Genomic DNA, 20589 nt, shown 5'->3' on the forward strand with positions numbered 1-20589 from the left:
ATATTACGCTCTGAGTGTAACAACTGTACACATGATACGGTCCCAAATATGGTTGGTGTTTGAATTTGTGCGATTGAGGTTCATCAATAATAAGAAAAGGAGAACTCCAGTCTCTGAGTGATGCTTTCTGGATTAAATATGCAAGAATGTAAAAGACACCCCCCCCAACCCCACTATATCCCCCTGTACCAGAGGTGGTCAACTTAAGTCCACAAAGGCCACCACCAGGCCCAGTATACAACCTGTATTAGGTATATGCCTGCTTCAGCACAGGTGGCTCAGTCATTCTGAGCAGGGATATCCTTAAAAGCTGACCTTTTGGTGGTGCTTGAGGACTGGAGTTGGCCACCCCTTCCCTATACCACGATGGGAAGCAGGGGTCCCTTTAGCTGAACCACGTTAATTTCAGTACCAGGGACCTCCGGGTTGTCAAGATCCATACCAGTAAAGGTAGTGCTGATGCTTTGTGATAGTTTAACAGTCACCTGTTTTGGTTTTACTATTGACCTGCGGGATGCGAGAAATTGAAACCACCATTTTGGAGGGGACTGTACCGGCGCTACATTCAGCAGCTACATTCAGCAGCAGGTATCTGGGGAGCCAGGGGGTGCTGGGGACCCCCTGCTTCTCACCCATGTAAAACAAATGGAAGAACTATGAAATCAATATTTGGGTCCTACACGTAGGCTGGGACCTTTCTTGGGTTTTTCAAACACAAATGGTAAAATGCCAACAGTACTTACTAATCTGGGGTAAGATCATTGGGAAGAGAAAAGGAAATACAGTAGTTTAAATATTTATTTGTATTTTGTACGTGTAACCCCCCCCCCAAAAAAAACAAGCGGTTCAGATGTATATATATATATACAGGCAGTCCTCGTTTTACAACGCTTCGTTTTACAACGAATGGCTTATCCAACGCTATGCAATGCATACCTATGTTCATTTTTACAACGCCAAAACGGCTTATCCAAGCTCTTACGACGCTTTGCAAAGTTGTTTGTGTATAAAATATATATATTGTACTATATAATATATTATATTTTTATATTATATATTATGTTATATTATATATATAATACAGTATATACACTATATAATGTATGTGTGTGCTGCATATCTTATTGTCAGTGTAAAATATTTTGTGTATTTTAGCATTAAAAATGCCTTCAGGAACGGAACCTTTCATTTAAACAGTGTTCCTATGGGAAAACGTGTTTCGCTTTACAACGTTTCGCTATCCAACGCCATTTTGAGTAACGCATTGTGTCGGATAACCGAGGACTGCCTGTATATATATATATATATATATATATATATATATATATATATATATATATATATATATATATATATATACAGTGTTCGACAAACCTATACATTTGCTCGCCCCGGGCGAGTGGATTTAACTCCTGGGCGAGTAAATATTGGCCCATGCAGCACACGTTTGGTACTAGGTGGCGAGTAGATTTTTTGGTGATTTGTCAACCACTGTGTGTGTGTATATATATATATATATATATATATATATATATATATATATATCTTACTATATATTTCTGAAAGCATTGTATGTATGTATGTTTCCCTGGTGTGTTCCCTGTCCCTAGGAGAAATCTCATTGGTCCCTTGGCCCGCCCGCCCCTGCACACCTCTCATTGGCCTCACACACTCACATCACTGCTTCAGGCCCCCTTGCAGCTCACCTTCCCCCCTCCCGGTGGCCGTCACTCTCCCCCGTCACCCGGACCGCAGCTCACCTTCCCCCTCCCCCCCGGACACACGTACAGGCCCTGCACCTTCACTGCTGCACGTTTCCCGGCGGCTCGCACTCACAGGTGCAGAGAGGGGGCGCGTGCGCAGCGCTCCCCGGACGGGAGAAGGGAGAGCAGAGAAGGGCCAGGCACGCGACAATCGGAGGAGCGCGGGAGAGAGGAGAGGTGCTGTGAGTCCTGGCAGAGGTGAGGGGGCTTTGTGTGTGCGTGGGGAGAGGGGGGGACAGTGTGTGTGGGACACCGTGTGTGTGTGGGGGGGGAGGGACAGTGTGTGTGTGGGGGAGGGGGGGACAGTGTGTGTGTGGGGGAGGGGGGGACAGTGTGTGTGTGGGGGAGGGGGGAGACAGTGTGTGTGTGTGTGTGTGAGGGGGGGGACAGTGTGTGGGGGAGGGGGAACAGTGTGTGTGTGTGAGGGGGGAACAGTGTGTGTGTGTGGGGGGGGAGGGACAGTGTGTGTGGGGGGGAGGGACAGTGTGTGTGAGGGGGGGAACAGTGTGTGTGTGTGTGGGGGGGACAGTGTGTGGGGGGGAGAGGGGGGGACAGTGTGTTTGGGACACCGTGTGTGTGTGTGTGTGGGGGGGGAGGGACAGTGTGTGTGGGGGGGAGGGACAGTGTGTGTGTGGGGGAGGGGGGGACAGTGTGTGTGTGGGGGGGGGGACCGTGTGTGTGTGTGGGAGGGGGGGACAGTGTGTGTGTGGGGGAGGGGGGGCAGTGTGTGTGTGTGTGTGTGGGAGGGGGGACTGTGTGTGTGTGTGGGGGAGGGGGGGGGCAGTGTGTGTGTGTGTGTGTGTGTGTGGGGGGGGGACAGTGTGTGGGGGAGGGGAGACAGTGTGTGTGGGGGGGGGGGGACAGTGTGACTCCCGGGCAACGCCGGGTCTTTCAGCTAGTATATATATATATTCCCAGACCCAAAAGCTGAACCATGGTGCTCCAAGCTACAGGACCCTCCATTTCTTGACATTAATTTGAATTTCCTTTACCATAACATATTGTCTGGCAGAAACAACATGGCCACTGGAGTCAGCCTCACTCTGATGGACGCCACAAAGCTGTGACATCATCGTGGAATGACATTGCAGCTTCCGATTGGGTGACCCCACAGCTATCTTTGTTTTTCTTCCAAGTACTCGCAATAGTAAATCAATATATATGTATATTGACATTGCTATCAGGAGGCCCTTGGAACATTGCGTGACGCAGGTTTATATAAGATTTATTACAAATCTTGATGTTGTGGGGGATTGCTGCGGTAAGTGGCACACTGCGCATGTTTCCTTTACTTACTTACATACTAGTGACCCCAACAGAAGCATTGAATTACCTTTATGTAAGAATTGACGTAATGCTCCAAATGTTCTTCGTTGCATTTGGCTACAATGTCAGTAAGGACTCTGAAATATAGATTAATCAAGCATATTACAACTGTCAGATAGCCTATGTACGGTATGACACACAGTAACAGAGCATGTACATATCCTCACTGGTTATTACAAGCTACTGTAATGTGGGGATGACTGAATGAGAATGAAATTCCCCGTAGCCTACGTTAAAGCAAAAGTCCCCCAAATACTTGATTTTTCATTTCCAAAATATGAACCAGAGGGAATCTTCCAGAGCTGAGCCGTGCTATTCTCTGTTTTGGGGATCCCCTGGTTGCATGATATTAGCATTAACCTTATATCTGCTAATCGAATAAAATCAAGATGGCGGTTGGGTTCACCCAACAGAAAGCCTCAACATCATGTGCCAAGGACACAGTAGTATTCTATTGGCTCATGGCAGAAAAGCTAGAAGCCATTTTGCGGAGGGGAAAAATAGCATATGATGACGTTCATGATGACCCCCCAGTTCAATAAATAATCATTTTAAAAAGGGCAGGGGTATGAGGTACACATAGACACAGACAAATAAATGCCGGTTAATGCTAAAGACCATCACTGATTAGATAAAAACCTACATTGCCTCTAACATAAATAATACCCAGATTTTCATTTTTCTCCCTGTTGAGGAAAAATGACTGAAGTAAACGTATATTTTGTATTATTACCCTGTCTTATCTATATATTAAAATCTCATAGGGTAAAGCATGTATAATAATAATCAGTGTTCGACAAACCTATACATTTGCTCGCCCCGGGCGAGTGGATTTAACATCGTGGCGAGCTCCTTTTGGCCCAAGCAGCACACGTGTAGTACTAGGTAGCGAGTAGATTTTTTTTGTTCGGCGAGTAGATTTTTTGGTGATTTATCAACCACTGATAATAATAATAGTAATAATAATAATAATAATAATACCTGGTGGTGACAGTGATGATGCCATCATCATTATTTTGTGTCAAAATATGAAACAGTTGGTTCAGTATAACCGGAAGAAAGTTTATAATCACATGGATCTTCTCAACTTTCAGTAATTTCTGGGGATAGAAGAATCAGTAGAAGTAGCTAAGGAAGCAGTAGAAACACATCATGACCTTGTGTGCTAGGTATTGTCTTATTCCTTTTGTTTAGAACTATACAAAGAAAAGATCCATATATACTAAGTAGTGATAAACCATAAGAGACCTTTCATTCTATTCAATGGACTGAGCCATAAGGTATTTTATTGTTTTAGCACTGCTTAGTAGAATTTGCCCACTATGCTGTGAAGCCAACTTTTACATTGCCTGGGAAGATTTAATCTTCACGTGGGCAAAGGGAGCCCTTGCCGTGCCCCAGTTTTTAGGTGCTTCCATGTCGCAGCTTTGAGAATCTCATAACCTCCATCACCTTCAATATTTGGTGTCTGTTCAGGCTTTAATAGACAAAACTCAAAGTTCTAGTACCTATTTTGGTCATGGAGAAGTGAAGATTTTTTAGGGGACCAAGATGATAGTTTTTCATAGAGTAGTTAAAATTTACTGTACTGAGCTTTTGGAAGCTCACAGGTCTCGTCTCCTCTGTATCCTATTCCAGGGGTGCGCAACTCCAGTCCTCAAGCCCCCCCCTCCCAACAGGTCAGGTTTTCAGAATATCCCAGCTTCAGCACAGGTGGGTCAATCAGAGGCTCAGTAGAAGACAGCCTCTGATTGAGTCACCTGTGTTGATGCAGGGACTGATTGAGCCACCTGTGCTGAAGCAGAGACTGAGCCATCTGTGCTGAAGCAGAGACTGATTGAGCCACCTGTGCTGAAGCAGGGATATCATGAAAACCTGACCTGTGGTACACTTGAAGAAGGGAACAGGGGGATTTTAAAGCTCTGCACCTTACAATTTCATCTATAATGAACCTTCAAGATGGTCCCCTAAGTCTTCATTAGACATAATATAATATATAGCTTTCACATAACATCACCTGTATTAGATGACAATTCCAGAATTTCCAACAGGACACATCAAAACAGTTAATATACACTTCACTTCTTATACACAGATCCTAGACCAACTGACCATCAGAGATAGTGTAAGAAAAATGGCCAGAAAATATGAATATTCAGACATTTTTGCAGTTCTATTTCTATATGACAAAGACATGCATGGTTGTCCTATTAATATTTTAAAACCATAATATTACAGTAGACATTCACATTTCAAAGTTGGCCTGCTAGAAATAAAGACACTAATGGCATGTTCCTACATGACTTTATATGAAATACCCTGCTTTATTCATAAGCGGTCGTTGAATTAGATTAATTGGAGCATAAGAACACAGTTTGTAAGAGGGAGTTTAGACCACACTTTATCCCAGAGTGAATATGAAGGTGAGATAAAAAGACCTTATCTACAAAAAATAAATAAAGTGAACAATACACTTTGCGGATTCCGCAGCCCGTGGACGGATTTGTAGAATCTAACCTGCGCATTCAGCCATCCATTGCCAGATTCTTAAGAAAATGCCAACGGATTGCTGAATCTGCAGATTGGATTCTACAAATCTGTTCACGGGTTGTATCCAATGGCGGATTTTGATGAATCTGCACGGATTAAAACCGACCAAATCTGTTTGCGGATTTTACACCGCGAAACGGATTTTGTGGGGAAAATGTTAGAAGATCCTGGAAACGGATTTGGGCGGATTTGCCTATCTTTACTCGCCTGCAACATCATGATGAAGTGGAGTCAGTTTGTCAATAGGGGCATACCAGGCTTTTCAACATACAGATGTAGCATGAGTCTACCAAACCCTGGCATGGTCCCTTTAAGGGATGTAGCTGTGCTCTGGGAACCGTGAGCTGTGCTATCTCAATGTTTTATGGGTGTAGATGATAGAGACCTGGTAAATAGCTTCATATGGGGAGGTTGAGTTTTGCTCAATTAACTCTGGGGAAAAAATAAGACCTTGAAAGTGACAGACCATCCCAAGAGAAATCCTGGGAGAAGTAAAGGAGAGTGGTCATCCATTAACAAATCTTTGAGACAGGAGGAGTGGATATACAGCATAAAGAGAGGTGGGATCGTGGGGGAGGGGGGGGGCTGTTACTCGCACATATGCAGGCTTTAGCCTACTAAATATGTATTTGTTCTGGAGTAACTCTACCTTACAGGAGACCATGAAGTCTACGGAGAGAGGTTTGGAGAGATCGTCTTCACGTTTTTGGCACTGCTGGAAAAAGCTATTCAGATATGGATCCTAAAAAAGACAAAACATGGAAAGAAAAGATGACACGTTACTGCGGATTCATGGATACATTCAAAATAAGGTTTATTTTGTATCAAATGGGGTAATTCATTAAAGAGAGATAGTGCCGATCAGGCAACACAGCATGGAGGCTCCCATTCCATCCAATAAGAGTTTCTGTGCAGTAGTGCACTATAAGAAAAACGCCCAATGACTCATACATGAGGTAGTCAATTAATTAGCAGAGATATTATGTAAGGCTTTGCCATGGTCTTCTTGTGAAAGGCATTGGTGATTATATATACAGTACCTACAGTATAGCATAATATATGTGAAATAAATGTGGTCTATTCACCATCTGCACCTATGTTTGGACTGAAACCATCAATCGGTGCTATTGAGGCCAATTGAGTGTTCGTATATATATTTTTTCTCCCCCATTTATTATTAGTACATTTATTGTATACTAACACTTTAGTGTTAATTCACTATATCAAAACGCACATTCTTAAAGGACCCGGCTTATAAAGCCTGTAACAAACAATACCGGTCATATGAATTCCTAGTATTTGTAAGAAACTTACCTGTGTATATATTGTTGATACAACAAGTGTTGACACTTTAAAAAGTGGTTTTCCTCCATCTACCAACTTGAAATCACTCCCACTTTGCTGAAACAAATGTAAATTGAGATAATATTGGATATATATAGAATATGTAGAATATATATACCCTTTTGGGTACGCAATTGCGACATTACGTCGTCACGCAAGTGCACGCTTTACGGCCGGAGCGTGCAAGTATGAGGTTGTTTTAGTCGTAAGCTGTATTGGAAGCAGACACGTGGAGCACTATCTGCGGGACCATTTGAGGATGAACTTATACTGGTGAACCGGCAAGAATTATTCATCTGGACTGTCGGTGTGATCCGGGACGGTGTTTACCTCGCTGACGGTGATTATTATCACAAATTGCTTGAATTTTTATTACCTTTGTGAGTGTTCCTTTTCCCTCCCCCAATCCCTGTTTTTATTAAATGTACAATATTACACTATGGGGCGTGCGCTCTCTGTTTTCTTCTCGTATATATATATATATATATATATATATATATATATATATATATATATATATATATATAAAAGACCATATTTAAAATGAGCTACAGTGAAATAATTGTATTTTTTAACATATTTCAAGCATTCACAAGCAATGTAACTAAATTGTATTGTTGGTTTCTAAGAGATTTTTTTTTTTAACAAGGGTTTCACATCTGTGAGCAATGTATGAGGTTATCTTTGGTCAGCATCCAGATACTCCCAGACTCGTGTTTGAAAGCCAATAGAAAAAGACAACTTATGAATTTCACAACAAAGCGTGCAATTTGGCTGCAGAAAGACAAGTAAACAATTAAGATATTAATAGAGGAGCAGAATAAGTTGAAAGCATTTAATCTCAGAACATTGGGACTTCTGGGGTATAAATTTGAACATAACCGCCAGAATTCACCAAGGTCCGATATAAGCCAGGATTCACAAAGGTCCGATATATGCCAGGATTCACTAAAGTTCGATATAAGCCAGGATTCACAAAGGTCCGATATAAGCCAGGATTCACTAAGGTCCGATATAAGCCAGGATTCACTAAGGTCCGATATAAGCCAGGATTCACAAAGGTCCGATATAAACCATGATTAACTAAGGTCCAATATAAACCGTGAATCAATAAGGTCCGATATAAGCCAGGATTCACTAAGGTCCCAAACGCCAGGATTCACTAAGGTCTGATATAAGCCGGGATTCACCAAGGTCCGATATAAGATGGGATTTACTGAGGTCCGATATAAGATGTGATTTACTAAACTCGAATATAAGGCGGGATTCACCAAGGTCCAATATAAGCCGCAATTCACTAAGGTCTGAAATAAACCAAGATTCACTAAGGTCCGATATAAACCAAGATTCACTAAGGTCCGATATAAACCAAGATTCACTAAGGTCCGATATAAAATGGGATTCACTAAGGTCCGATATAAGCCGGGATTCACTAAAGTCTGATATAAACCAGAATTTACTGAGGTCCAATATAAGCCAGGATTCACAAAGGTCCGATATAAGCCAGAATTTACTGAGGTCCAATATAAGCCAGGATTCACTAAGGTCCGATATAAACCGGGATTCACTAAGGTCTGATATAAGATGTGATTCACTAGCGGTGCGCAAACTGGGGGGCACGCAAGATCAACTGCAGGAGGCACTTAAATGAAGTGCCAGGGAAGCGGCGAAGGCCTCTGTAAACCTTACTTACGCCGCGGGGTTAAGTGATGTTGCGTTGCTATGACAACAACATGACGTCATGACGCCCAGACGCTGGAAACCACGGTAAGGAGAAGGGAGGGAGGGGGGCGCGCGGAGAGCAGGACAGCCGGCGGGGGGGCGCAGGGGAAAAAAAGTTTGCGCTTCCTTGCACTAAGGTACGATATAAGACGCGATTCACTAAGGTCCGATATAAATCGGGATTCACCAAGGTCCGATATAAGCTGGGATTTACAAAGCTCTGATAAGTGTAATTGGGGATCAATGAAGAGTTAACTGCCATTAACCTTAATGGCAGTAAACGTGAGATCAAGCAGTCAGTAGGAAAGAACCCCACTAACTCAACAACATACAGTAGTGAAAGCACAGTGTGTCCACGGGACAGCCCCGATAAAGAGGAGCAGTTCAGTGGTAATATCAACGCCTTTGAAGGTAAGTAGACCCATTTCTAAACCCAATGTCAGCTCCTCTGGACCTTCAGCAAGTTTATTTCTCCACCCTTGCTTTAGGCACCCAAAATTTACAGTGTAAGCGCCATGGTGTCACACTTGCGCCTGCAAACGTCTCTGTATGTTATTAATTATTATTACTACAATAAAAAATCACATACTATTGGTACCTTTCCAGATGTAGCATCCTCAGAGCTCAAGTATTTTGGCGGCAAACAGGTGGCAACAGGAATAAGGTGGTCTTGCGAGGTAAGCTGTTCGTTTTTCAGTAATGGCAGCCATGAAAACCCCACTATAACAATAGAATACCAGAACGTATTAGCAGCAGGTGTTGATCACAGCAAAGCAGATGTACACATTCACTTATGGAAGTCTATGAAGTGAAAATGAAACAACTCATGAATTAAAGTGAATATTCATTTCTAAATGAAACGTACAATAATAGGAAATGGTTACAATATGCAGTGTTTAAATGTAATCCTTCTAAATATACCTGGTGTTTCCAGAGCCTCTTTCTTTTTGGCATTAGCTTTTGCATTTATGTCACAGGTGACGTGATGAAATGAAAACAGAATGTGATGTTTCTCATGAAGTTGAGTGGGAAGCTCAATTTTCACCTGAAATGTAAAATATTACATCTCTCCTTAGATATATATTTTTTAATTTTGTTCCACCAGAGAACTTGTTCATGTTTTATTTCATAAAGTTTAAAAACTGAGACACCGCCAGCGTGTAGGACACACCGTTCCATGATGGACATCATTGAATCAATTTGTTACTTACTGTATTACACAATCCTAATAATTTATATGGAAGCTACATTGAAGAGCAGGACAGGAAATATCTCGCTTACCCTGCAGTCCAGATACCGATGACTTTTAGATGCATGGATGGTGCAAATTAGTCGTCGACTGGCTCCCCCTACACTGTCAAGGTACAATATCCACTGTGGAACGATAAGGAGCATAATACACATCTGCAGAAAGCTAGTAAGCCCGTGACCTTTTTGCAGATGTGTTCCATTCTCCTTCATTGTTCTCCAGTGGAACTACAGTACAGTACATTGGAGACTGATGAGGAGCTTGATAAATGTGGGTGAGTTTGATGAGAATGGTCGAGGCATCCTCACAATTGTTTTCAGCCGAGTGGTTGGTAATGGGATACAGGACTTTCCAGCACTAACGGGGAGCAAATACTACAATTCTTCCACTGATAAACTTAAAACCATCAAGTACAACATTGTAAAACTCTGTACCATCCAACATCGTTTATAGTTTAGGAGCAAAGCTTTTAAAAGAATGGATCCTATAAAAATGATAAGTGGAGTCAAGTATTGGGAATGCTAATGATTTGTATAAATAACAAGAAGTCTGAAATAACAGGAGACAGGCACGTGAATGTGTGTGGTAGCTGAAGATGAATTCCAGTCCCATCCATTTGGAAGTGAGAAATACATATCTTAAAATGGTCCATACTCAAATGGGTGACTGCCAGCACGGCTTGGCCACAAATACGAAGGGTCTTCATTGGAATTTATGAAATGATCAACACACATGCTAATTCTAAAAGGATTGCTTGGTTATTTAATCCTTTTGCTGCCGCCGGGGCCAACAATGTATAATATCAACTTATAATGGAAGGGGAGGATGTTCAATGCAAAGAAACTTGATACATTGATGACCAAAATAGCATTTGGACTCTTTAAGCACCACTTTAACTCCAGGATATCCTGTGTACAGACACAGACCTCATACTGACATAGATATATCTTTGTTAAAAGTGATCACGTTGAACTCTTTCGCTGCTACATGGGCGACGCGTGCAGTGCGCCGCTGGCCCATCTGGCAGCAAAAGGGTTAAGCACAACAAAACTGGGCGACATGTCATGTATGTACACTGGAGATTTAAGTCAACATACAAGTCGCCTACTTGCGAACAGGTTAAACAAAGCTCCAACATAAACTGACCTCGTCGTAGAAATCTGGATTCTGGGAATGATGAAGGATTGTGCTATGTGCTACGGTGGCAAACAAAGGACCCCCCGGCTTCCCATAAATACACTGTTCAAAAGAAGAAACATGTTATACATAACTGGGCCATGGTTGACATAAGAAATCAAATGATAATGTGGGAAATTATGAGCTGGCAACGCACTGTTGAGAGATTCTCAATTTAAAACTGTGTTGCAGGTCTTTGGTGCTATATTAGAAGACACATTCAAGTTAATGGGACGTAAGGCACCTTGCACTGCCGAAACATGTCTTATGGAACACACTGTTTAGTAAATATGGGCCATGTATGTAGAGTATTCATATAGCTAGACTGTAGAAGGTACTGTACTTACACATGTTTACATAATGGTGCTAGTCCACCAGACACATTTCAGCACCATAAATGGTCGATTCAAGTGAAGGTGTCTTCTGACACAGCATTGTTTAGTACTGTAAATATCGTTCCTTATCTCTCAGGTAGAGCACCGTTTAGCAACTACATTTATTGTAAATGTGTAATGTCCCTTTTTTATATCATTCCCGTGTCTGTTAGATAATATTACAGCTTTTGTTTTGTGTAACATGTAGAAGAGAAATATCAGGGGTGGCCAAGTCCAGTCCTCAAGGGCCACCAACAGGCCAGGTATGAGGGATATCCCTGCTTCAGCACAGGTGGTGCAGTCTTCGACTGAGCCACTGATTGAGCCACCTGTGTTGAAGCAGGGAAAAAGTAATTGCTTAATAAAAGTAATTGTTAATATTTGTTGTTTCTGCCATATGTTTTTTGCACATGCATGATGCTGAATGATTGTTTTAAGTTCCTTAGATGGAAAGTTATCTGGTATAGACCTGAATTAATTAAATCAGTAAAGCACTTATTCTAAATATGGATTACAATACAATCAATTGTCTTACGCAAACATAACATTCAGTGAAAGCTGCATGTGTGATTATTACTATCTTGTAGTTTCTTACTGCATTATACGGGGTGGTTTGCGGTTGTGTGTTCTGCGCTCTGATTACCTTTAAGGGTTGGCTTCCTTCTTCATCCGAGTTCTTAAATTCAATACACACCATTATGTTCCTTGCCTGCAAGAACAGCAAGACAAATGATTCCTGTTACCATTTGGTTCAGTAAATACCAAGATATCTGCAGTCATAGAAACAGTAACCCATCATTCCATGATACCTTTATTTATTCTACTGGACATAACAATGCTTTGTAATTAGGGGGCTAGCATTTGAAGTAGGGGACTCTCTTTTTAGGTTTACTACCAGCTCTGTCTTAGCTTTTACAAACCACTCTGGCTCCTATTTAATGAACTTATCACTAGTAGTTTAGCTGTAGTCCAATTCATGGGAATACATTCTCTCTCTAGCCAGGGAAGTAGTTTCACTGGATATTGAGTAGGGATATTCATGTTAATGCAGAAACAGTGGCACCAAAAATACAAAAACTAGAAAAAAGGACTTTGGTGACACTGCAAATATTTGGGTATTTTAGCCAGCAAAATATGCAGGCACTACAATTAAATCAATTATTGTGTTTCAATTCCGTAGAGGACTTCAATCAAGGTAGTAATGACACAGTGAACACGTTTTTCTATGTGAAATATAAATACTACACGTCACTGCCCCAGAGTGATATATATAAAAAATGTAGTAAGCCTATTCATGAAAGTATTGATTATAAAGAATACTACTTGAAATAAAGTGTATTGGTGAATATGCAGGTCTGGGGAAATAAAACATTGCAGTGACAAATGGAGGTGCAGAGGATATTGCTGCCTGTAACGTTATGCAGCTAGGGTTGCCAGGTGTCTGGTATTGAACCGGACTGTATTGCACTTGGACACTCTGTCCAGTAAAAAATGCTGTTAATACTGGACATGTATGTGTATACTGGCATTACCTCCCTAGGACACATACAGTATGTATATACTGGTATTACGTCTCTGGGACAGGTACAGTATGTATATACTGGTATTACCTCTCTGGGACAGGTACAGTATATATGTATAGCTTCCTTCATCCTGATTGGCTGCTGTTGGCTAATGTAGCTAAATCAGGAGGAGCCTGGGGGGGGGCCAAGGAGAGGAGGAAACTGCATGGAAGGCAGAAAAGTGAGAGGGGTGTGTGTGTGTCTCGAGCGTGCCACATCTTTCACCATTGTGTCCAGTATTTTTGGAGAAGACATCTGGCCACCCTACTACGCACTGCGTCAAAAAAAGGGTTAAATAATTGCATGCGTTAAGAAAATTACACACAGGTTACCATTAATTTCAATGGAGCTTCGTTAAGTATCACACATTGCACAATGCATCACATTAAGAGTGGCAAAAACATCTGCAGGAATAAAACCAATGATCCATTTGTATGAGGGTGAGTAGATCTGATATTTTGTGCACTCATTCAGTTCTAACATATGTAAGGCTTCTTACCTTGCTAAAGCATTTCTGCCCGTCGTACTTAAGATGTTTGGGGTATAAGTATATTTGGTTCTTGTAGGCTCTATAAGGCTGGGAATATTTGGTGGATGCCTGAACAAACTCTTCAACTTCTACTGTGGGTACCGTTTTCTCGGAGTCAACAAAGGGCTTGATTGGTATAAGAGATGAGGTAAGACAGTCTGAAAAGCAAAGGGATGTCTAGGATTGTATGGAGGTATTTGGGTTTCAATGATAAAGGAGAATACCAATGCAAATACCTACAGAACACGGACGAGAACTAACACACAACAATGAGGTTTCCAACTCTAACATGTACATTGGATCAACATTATAAAAAAAGGTAGTGAATTAAAAAAACTTGGCAGGCTCAATAATTTGAAGGTGTTTTTGAAGGACATTTTTATTTGCTGTACATACAGTAGTAAGTGCTGTAAGTAAGCAGTACTTGTGAAATGCGTTTATCTATATTCTGGAAACTCCAGTGAAAACCTGGTTGGACGGTAGACATTGAGGAGGACTCAATGAAAACAGTAAAATGCAATACTGGACAATTGTATTTATTTATTGTGTGAAGTAAAAATAATAGTACTTCCTATCAGGAAGCAGGCTGAGGGAAATGATACCATTATTAAGCATGTCGGCATGTGATTCTGTGGGAGGCTGTTACTGGCCTCTAAAACAGGGGGTTTCAACCCCAGTCCTCAAGACCCCCAAACTGGTCAGGTTTTCAGGACATCACTGGTTCAGCACAGGTGCCTCAACCAGCCCCTGCTTCAGCACGGAATCAGTGATATCATACATTGTATGTACGACTCATTTGACAATTAAATCAGTACAACTAGCTACAGTATGTGAACAGGGAAAAAAGCATATGTAATTCTGTAACAAAAAACTATTTTTCTATCCACTAGCAAAGTTGGATTTCTCTATTAAAATTGTTATTTTGTTTGTATTTTGCTCAAAATTACCCTTTTTTTTTTAAACAAGGCTCGTTTCTGAACCATAGTGTTTAGGCAAAAAAAAAAAGATGTGTATTTCCTGTGTGGTTATTATCATATATTTTGGTGATGCTTTTCTGAGCTGCCGGAAGGAAAGATGTAAGGGGAGATTAAGACAGGCATGTGTAAAAAAAATAAAAACCCTAATGTAGAATACATATTGTTGCTTAGAGTTCACGAAAGAAAATGATATATGGGTCTAATACAAACTATATCTATATACAGTATATGTCATGCACATGATAGTTATGATCCAGCAGCTGTATATGGGTTTGCAATAAATGACCTAATGTGAGATGAATGGAGACACAGCATACTAAATTAATGGTGGCCTAAGAGGGAGATGAGAGGGAAGAGAGAGGGAAGAGAGAGGGAAGAGAGAGGGAAGAGAGAGGGAAGAGAGAGGGAAGAGACCCTATTCAATAAAGAATAAAGTGGGGGAAATGAACAGGTAAAAGCACTTGATGTGAGTGGAAGTTGATGCATTGTTAAGTGGACATCATCCTGCTTCTCATTGTGTAGAAAAGAGGTCAATATTCATGGGTTAGGAAACAACTATTAGAAATAATCATGCAAAAACCATGCACCATGTTAAACTTAAAGCCTAAAACACTGGGGGTTATTCACTAACGTTTACTGGATGCAAAACTGGAGCCCAAAGAGAAAAGAAATGGGACCAGCATCATCAAAGAAAAGGGATCCTATTAAAAGCAATGGTATTTTTAGGATAGGATTGTTTCCTTGTTCTCCAGTCTTGCAGGTAGGAAACTTGGGTAATTATGCCTCTTTGGAGTTTTTTTTGTGACTAAAGTCTCCTGGCTGCATAACAGGAGCAAAACCAGTACCATATCCTTTAAAGGGAATACTCCACATGCTTTTAATAGGATTTCTTTCCTTTGATAATATGGTTTTGCCATTGTTTTGCAGCTGGGAGACTTTAGTAACAAAACTCCATTTTATGAGAACTTGGCCATACAAAGAAAAGCCAACCCCAAGTGTTGACGGTGCGGCTCGGTGAGTAAAGACACTGACTGTAAACAATGACACTGACATTGAAGCAGAGACCCTGGTTCAAATCCTGGTGTCTGCTCCTTGTGACTTTGGACAAGTCACCTTACCTCCCTGTGCCTCAGGTACTCAAAACAAATAGATTGTAAGCTCATGTGGTTAGGGACTGTGTGTGTGTAAGATTACTATGTGCTGTGTACCATATGCTATTACTGTAATTGTGATGCACTTTGAGTCCCATTGGGAGAAAAGCATGATATTAAATAAAGTTATTATCATCTACACTCAGATATTGTGATCAGTAAGAGCACTCCATATCCGAATTATATTCTGCTATATGCAGTACTGCTTCCTTTGCCTTACACATCTCATCAAACCCATACAACCCCATCCCTTTACCCAGAGCAAGTCACTTTACTTCCCTGTCTGTAAAAGTCCTGTGTCCCATTGGGACAAACGCGCTATATGAAATAAAGTTCTTCTTATTAATAAACCTTCTTGGAATCAGCTGTCAGGTTTGGTCATACTCCATCCCACATTGAGCATCCACTTTTCCTTTCGTTTCAACATTGTCCCTCATTCCCTCTAGAGTGTAAGCTCTCAGGATCAGGGATCTCATTACCTCTCTGTATCTGCTTGTGAATGTTTGTCCTCATTTGTATGTAACTCTGTTTATGTAATGATCATATCTCTGTACCCCCCATTTTACTGCGCTGTGGAATATGTTGGTGACTTATAAATAAACCATAAGAAAAAGAGGAGGGGCGAATGAGCAAAAGAGTCAACAATAATCTTACTTTGATGTTCCATGGGTAACGTCTCTACTGATATTTCCAGGTTTCCAGGAATGATCTGTATTTTGCTAATCTTCTCTGCCCTGCAAAAATTGACTATTACTACATGATCAAGATTACATAGGACACACAAACAATACATATATACTGAGATGGGTTTTTACTGATGCTTGTACATACAGATATGCAAAACACTGTAAACATTGTCTCGTTTGCTAAGTGAGTCACCCTGATAAGACACTTGCAAGTACTTTATATCCAATATTAATAAATAAAAAGAGCAATACATTCAGCTTTTGAAGATGAAACTCTAAATGTAATACATTTAATAGTGAACCTAATATTTGTAAAAGATAATCTTCCTGAGCATCAATATATAACATGTAAGCACAATATGTACGGGCAACTTAATCATATCAAGCAAATGCGGATGCCCTGCAAATCAGAAATAAAACAGAGATTACATCAGTTTATTACAATAATATAAAGTACTGTATTATAACATAGCACACAATACACTTATTCCTAACTACATGGTCTGAAAAAGCATACTACCAAGGTTAAATAAATTGATAGGACACAATTGCAGTGTTATTTACTTACCCATCTTTAATTAAAAGCTACCTTTAAATTAGTCAAATATTAATTAAAATAGTAGTGCCATGGACCTAGCATTCTTGAGATATGTTACCACACTGGTGGAAGAGCCCATGTTTATTTGTCACTTAGTAACACATATCCTTTCTTTCTCCAGGAAAGTCAGGACATGGACATCTTGGGGTTGTGGTGCCTTTTAGTGATTCTGGAAGAGGTTGCAATCTTATACTATATTAGTGAAAGCACTGTATGCCTGTCTGGATGTCCTGTGTCCCTAGGGGAAATCTCATTGGTCCCTTGGCCCGCCCGCCACCGCACACGGGCCAAAGGGGACGGACACGGACACACACACACACTCTGTTGCTTGGCCTCACTCTCCCCCGTCGACCGCAGCTCACCTTCCCCCCCCTCTCCCCTCTCCCCCTCTCCCCTCTCCCGGTGCCCCTAACTCTCTCCCCCACCTCCTCCAAACCCGCACGCTCCGCAACATCCCCAGCCGCACTATCACGTGCGCTCCCAGATGAGGGGAAGCGCGGGCCGGGCCTCCTGCACTCACCCTCACGTGGCGCGGATCTCCTGCCCCAGCCTGCCACTCTTGACCCCCCGCCAGCTTCCAAACCCACCTCCTGCCCCAGCCTGATGCCACGGGGATATCCGTGCCAGGAGGGGAACCGTCTGCCACCAGGAAACACCACCCGGTCAAGGTAAGTCACCCACCGTCTCCCACCCACGCACTGTCACCCAGTTACCCACCGTCTCCCACCCACCCACTGTCACCCAGTCAAAGTCACCCACCCAGTCACCCACACACCCACACATCCACCCACACACCCACCCAGTCACTCACTCATCCACTTTCACTCACTCACCCACTTTCCCCCTGTCACCCACGATCCCCCAGTCACCCACTTTCCCCCAGTCACCCACTTTCCCCCAGTCACCCACTTTCCCCCAGTCACCCACTTTCCCCCAGTCACCCACCCCCTCACCCACCCACTCCCTCACCCACCCACTCACCCACCCACTCAGTCACCCACCCACCAACCCAAAGTCACCCACCCACCCAGCGACCCAAAGTCACCCACCCAGCGACCCAAAGTCACCCACCCACCCAGCGACCCAAAGTCACCCACCCAGCGACCCAAAGTCAAACCGACCCAAAGTCACCCACCCACTCAGTCACCGACCCACCCACTCAGTCACCCGTCCACCCACACACTCAGTCAACTGAGTCACCCACCTAGCTGTCAAGGGGGGGGAAGCCCAACCCTGTCGCCCGCCCCCCCAAAATTACATCCCGGGCAACGCCGGGTATATCAGCTAGTGTGTTATAAACCTTGTGCTTGGTTTAGCTTTTTCTCAAACAGCAGTTCCTTGTCCCACAGCATGAAACAGTAGAGAAAACAGGTTTATGCTCTTTTAGAACCCTAATCCTCAACCTAGGAGGACTTATAATGAAACGCTTTCGTTTTTCTTTTGTATATGTAAAGCATGTGACAATGTATAATTCTACATTCTTACCTAAGTTGGCAATCATTTGGTGCTCCTGTTATAAATCTGTAAAAAATCCTGACTGTGTGCCTAACATAATGGCTGTTTGGTCTGCATTCTGTGAAATGCTGCAGCTGGTATTTTACATTATATTACTAAATGTAACACATTGTTGTTACAGCTTTCATAGTAATAGAATGCCTTTTGGAACACTGCAATAGATCTGTTTGTGATACTTTGTTGCCAAAGGGCAGAGCTCAAAAAGGTATGTATGAGAAACTGTTTCAAAGGAGGAAGTGGATATGACTTTCTAAATGGTTGCTGTAGCAACCAAAGAATGATCAGTACATTAAAAAACCCTTAGGAGTTTAAAAAAAATGCAGGCAGTATTATCTAATACTACAGAACTGATTTTTTTTTTTTTTTAAAACATATACTGTAGGATTTGTCACGTTTTGCTGCTTTAAGGCTACGGTCCCGCTGGAGGCTGCTGCACGCACACTTGGTGTTCTGGCGGTGCGTGCACAGCTGACAACCGCGATCTGCGGTGTGTTAGCAGCGATCAGCGGCACGGCGGGGTAATAATAAAGATTACACTTTACCTTGGGTCCCTTGAGAGCTTGGGGCTTGCGGAGAAAGCGAGCTATTATATAACTAAAAAAACCCTGCACGCTGTGCTGAGAATTATGCTGCAACCTCAAAAATTGTAACATATTTTTGTTAACACACCAGTAATACCATGATTTGCTGTGGGGGTCTCGTAATGTCAAGGCAACATTATGGTCTCTTACATGATCATTACAAAACATTACTAGTGCCGAACATTGCATCACAAGATGGCGGCTCATTCTGTAAACAATTTCACAACTCCACTGATGTTGGGAGTATAGATCAGGTTTAGCTGGACAAGTTTTGTAATGCAGCAAGTGACTAAAAATTTTTTATTAAGATAGTTTCCAAATCCTTCCAAAGCAATATAGATAAAAAGAAAGGGAGCGCAAATTGATACAAAAGTACAAGTGTATATCAGTGAAACAGTAACATTGTGACGTGAAAGTATCAAAATAGTATAAAAACCGAAAAGATACTAAAAGCAAACACAGCAGATGCAAGCAACCTGCAAACTGACACATTGGATCGGAAGGGATTTCACTCCGGTGATCCCTCCTCTCTTGAGTGGCTCACAGCGCACCATGTGACGCGTTGCCGCACGGGAACACAATCCTATTGTATCCCCTGCTGGCTGACGCGCCACAGCGCGAAGAGGAAAACAAGCAAGGAGACACCCGGGGCCTGCTAGAAAGGAGGTGAGGGGATGGTGAGAGGCGCACGCCCCCGTCAGCAGCGGGACCTAGCCTAAAGGTGAAATGTATTACTGTAGCACTGCAATCATTTTGATGGCTTCTCTGGCTTAAAGGAGGATAAAGAGTAACAATGCTGTCAGCATAAAAGCATGAAGAAAATGAGACATTCCTGAGCCAGTCTCCCATGCTTACAATGAAAAATTTCACAGTCATGTAAGAAATATAGCAATGCTCTTTAAACTTTATGTATTGTATGTGGTCGAAAGACATACGGCTTAATACCTTCTGTATTCTGACACCAGTTTAATCAGATCTTCAGTTGCAATCTTGTTATTTTCTTGTCTGAACAGAGGGGAGAATCGTGAATCTCGATCGATAGTACCATGATTGTCTTTAAACACCGGTCTGTAAGAAAGAAGAACATGGTGTTTGAAATGGGATCTACATTGCTTTGATAATTATCAAAATAAGAAACATGTTAACCTATTTGCTGGGAAATTGATAATTTTATAGGTTCATCAAGCTCAGTTATGGGTTAATAAACCCAACTGTCTTTAACCCGGGTCACAGCACCTCCGGCACAGTGAGGTCATGTGACCACTTTCAATAATGGTCATGTGACCACGGCGGCCATTTTGCAGGAAACGGAAGAAGAAGCGTCCTCCATTTCCTCACTGGCCTGATCGTGTGCTGAGCTGCATTGGGAATGCAGGACGTGATCTAAGCGACTACAAATCCATCCGTTGGGCATGATGCCGTCACTATGTGATGGGGCCTCTGGAGCGCCAATACCCATGATGTAGTGACTATGTCCTGGGGCACC

The 20589-nt window shown here is 42.1% G+C and overlaps 1 protein-coding gene across 10 annotated transcripts in view; it reads right to left on the bottom strand.

The window, feature by feature from the left end:
* DOCK10 (dedicator of cytokinesis 10) overlaps window positions 1–20589 on the bottom strand; it is a 238988-nt gene that overhangs the window by 69527 nt on the left and 148872 nt on the right. For 6 of the 10 annotated variants that reach the window (XM_075570118.1, XM_075570116.1, XM_075570119.1 and 3 more), the window contains exons 15-25: window positions 20049–20171; window positions 16378–16457; window positions 13566–13753; window positions 12148–12213; window positions 11101–11193; window positions 9627–9750; window positions 9295–9425; window positions 6954–7040; window positions 6289–6381; window positions 4071–4189; window positions 3097–3166 (exon numbers count right to left, since the gene is read on the bottom strand). In XM_075570118.1, coding sequence (XP_075426233.1) covers window positions 3097–3166; window positions 4071–4189; window positions 6289–6381; window positions 6954–7040; window positions 9295–9425; window positions 9627–9750; window positions 11101–11193; window positions 12148–12213; window positions 13566–13753; window positions 16378–16457; window positions 20049–20171 — 1174 coding nt within the window. The remainder of the gene's footprint in view (window positions 1–3096; window positions 3167–4070; window positions 4190–6288; window positions 6382–6953; window positions 7041–9294; window positions 9426–9626; window positions 9751–11100; window positions 11194–12147; window positions 12214–13565; window positions 13754–16377; window positions 16458–20048; window positions 20172–20589) is intronic. The other 4 variants (XM_075570121.1, XM_075570113.1, XM_075570115.1 and 1 more) reach the window with 1 other exon arrangement.

Source organism: Ascaphus truei, chromosome 14, assembly GCF_040206685.1.
Source record: "Ascaphus truei isolate aAscTru1 chromosome 14, aAscTru1.hap1, whole genome shotgun sequence".
Lineage (NCBI taxonomy): Eukaryota > Metazoa > Chordata > Amphibia > Anura > Ascaphidae > Ascaphus > Ascaphus truei.